Source organism: Ailuropoda melanoleuca, unplaced genomic scaffold, assembly GCF_002007445.2.
Source record: "Ailuropoda melanoleuca isolate Jingjing unplaced genomic scaffold, ASM200744v2 unplaced-scaffold72435, whole genome shotgun sequence".
NCBI lineage: Eukaryota > Metazoa > Chordata > Mammalia > Carnivora > Ursidae > Ailuropoda > Ailuropoda melanoleuca.
This window is the reverse complement of record NW_023247654.1, coordinates 1-2,828: the sequence shown is the minus strand read 5'-3', so window position 1 is coordinate 2,828 and position 2,828 is coordinate 1. Positions and strand designations below refer to the sequence as shown.

Here is a 2,828-nt window from a genome sequence, read left to right as displayed (position 1 = left end):
TATAATCTTTCCCCTGAGGTGTTACCCCTATCTCTCCTTACTACGAAGCAAACTTTTTGGTTGTACGCTTACATAAAAGAAAGACTCCAGTTGGATGGGTTAAGGAACTGGAGACTGGTGGTCACCAAACCTCTAGCTCAGGAGGTCTTCCCTTCTTCATTGCTAAATAAGTTGGTTTTTCGTTTTTTGTTTTTTTTTTTTTTAAATAAATGCTGAGCCTGTGATACTTCTTTGCAAAACTCTGCACAGTACTTGCTTCATTCAATTTCCAACTCAGACTCCTGGTCTGAGAAACTGAACAGATGTGCAAAACCAACATCTAGGGGCCATCTGGCTGTCCCTGAGGTCACACCAGTTCCTGGCTTGCCTAATAACAAAGCCTCCTGGGGCTGCCTTGACATGCCTCTGGGAGAGGAGTCAATATAAAAAACACTAAACAAAGCAGGATTTGGCTCCTGTGAAAAAGTGGTCAGTATATATGGAAGGATCTGAAGGTCAAGTGTAGTTTCACTTCAAAAGTGAAAGTCCTCTGTCTCAGGCAGGAGTGTACATCCATGTGGGTTTCCATTGGCCTAGAAAATCATGGGAGCTATCAACTCATGTATTGACTTCAAAGCTCTTCGAAGAATAAATCATTTTAAGTAAATTTCCCCAAGATGTGCTTACAGCCCATGTTCCATTCTCTTTCGGTCCCACTCGCCCCCCACCTTGCCCTAGGAGAGGCAAGTTCAGACATGCAGCAGAGCCCTCAGGCTTGGCTGGATAGTTAGATTGAGGTGTCGACAATTTCTTAGTTTCTGCATCTTTTTAGAGAACCTTACACAACAGCATGCGAGTGTTTGCCAACACGACTGCAAAACCTAAAACCTAAAAAGAAAAAACACATCTTCCTCTGAACACTGGCTGCTTCTTAACTTCTGGAATCCAGTAAGGAGTTGGTTTGTTAACAGAAGTAAAGGCAAACATGGACAATATACTGTTCCTTGTCCTAGATGAGCAAGTACCTGCTGCCTGAGGTTTAGAAATGGAACCAGATGGCTTTCCTTTTTAAGTGGCAGTGCCTTTCTGGTGAACTCCCTTCCCTTTTCTCCATTTTAGAGAAGAAATCCCTCCTCCAAAATGGAGTGCCTTGACCGTGGGGATGCTGCTGGCGCAGGACCAGCAGGGATCTGAGGAAAGCTTGTCCGCTTCTTTCCCAGCATCCCCTCCACCCAGATCCTCTGTGAAGGACTTAGAGCCTGGTCCTCAGAACCAGAACAGGGAGGGCCAGGGGCTGCAACAATGAGGCAGTCATTCATTCATTTCCACTTGGGATTCTCAACTAACCACAGAAACCACACCCTTTCGCTGGTCCTCCCGGGGCCTCTGGAGAGGTCTGGGATGGAGAGGACCCTGCGGTCTTGGGTTAAGGTTCTGTCCATTTTGCCGTGGATCCCCATACTGCCTCAACATCCTCACAAAGCTGAAACTCCCTTTCCACGTATCTGAAGCCCCATGAAGCACACTGGAGAAAGCCTGGGTCAGTCAGGCGTGACTCCGGGCAACAGTGCCCCCACTTCCTGCAAGAGCAGCGTCGTCTGACTCCTGCTGTCAGACTACAGCCCAGACACCCTCCAGGACGTCCCTCTGCCTCTGGCCCTTGCCCAGATCCAAAAGCCCTGTGCAGTCCCACCCCCGCAGAAGTCCACTTTACATGTAGTGACAGCAGGGTCTTGGCCATGTCCTTCTGAAGCCTGGTACCGTTGAGAGGCAAGTGGCCGATCTGCTGGCCCTGGGCATAGAGCAGGAAGGTGCCCACAGACGGAGGGGTCACGTCAGGCCGGGGCACGGGCCGGAATGTGGGCGGAGCAACTGTGGGGATACCTGCGGTGGGAAAGAGCGGGAGGGGATGAAGGACAGAAAGGAGGGGAAACGAGGGTAGGTGGAGAGAGGGGAAGAAGTTACTTTCCACATAGCTGAACCTCCAAAAACATCAAAAGGCTTTTACCCTAGACAGATGTGTTCCAGATGTTCCTTAAAAGAAATTCTAATTTCTAGGGGTTTTTTTCCCCAAGGATTATATAAAACACTGCCAATTACTAGGGAGGAAGAAAACAAAACATTTCCCTCAGAACAAAGCAAAAGGTTTTTTTCTTTTTAAGGGAAGGAAACTAGCCCATATCTTGTCGGCTTTTCTTTGGGCCCCCAGGGCGACACGTGTCTCCTTTCACCCTGGGCTGGGGAGGAGGGGTAACTGCGTGTTGAATGGAGTTCCAGATGTTCTAATTACAGAAACTGCTAATGACGAAACCAAACATGAAATCCAAATTGGGATCTCGGGTGGACCAGAGTATAAACCAACATGGTGTATTAGTGACTACTTTCACCGGACCTGGTGACCCCCCATTTCCCCACCTTCACCCACAGCTGGTAGTTGGCCTCCAGCAAGCCCTCTGAGCAGCTGAGGTGAATGGGGGTGGTCCCTGGGTTGCTTACATGCAGGGGTGGTGCCTGGCTGCGAGCGGGTGCCCTGCACTTCTCTGCCGTCTTTGTCCACGCACCAGCAGAAGTCACTCTTCCCGTGGCACTGCAGGGGGATGAAGTGGCCCAGGTCATCACACTGGGGCACGTACTGGTCGTCCCTGGGCGTGCCACCGTAGTGCTCCAGCAGATTTTCCCTCCAGCGCTCACAGACAGTCCGGGGCCTCTGGGTGGGCTCTGAGCAGATGGGGACAAAAAGCCTTTGATGGTGAGCCAAGGACAGAATACAGCATGTAGCTGAAGATCCCCACACCTGGCCTCCCTCCTAGTGTCCACCAACAGGGCCCCGGCCAAGCCCTCTGGACACC

General features: G+C 50.6%; 1 protein-coding gene across 1 annotated transcript; it reads right to left on the bottom strand.

Annotated features, from left to right (window-relative positions):
• Positions 1-7: 7 nt before the first annotated feature.
• LOC117800557 (nidogen-2-like) lies at positions 8-2,785 on the bottom strand (the record flags this gene model as incomplete). Its single annotated transcript, XM_034653109.1, has 2 exons — positions 8-1,863; positions 2,476-2,785. Coding segments are annotated over 2 exons (768 nt in total), but the record flags the coding sequence as incomplete, so codon positions are not given.
• Positions 2,786-2,828: the final 43 nt, after the last annotated feature.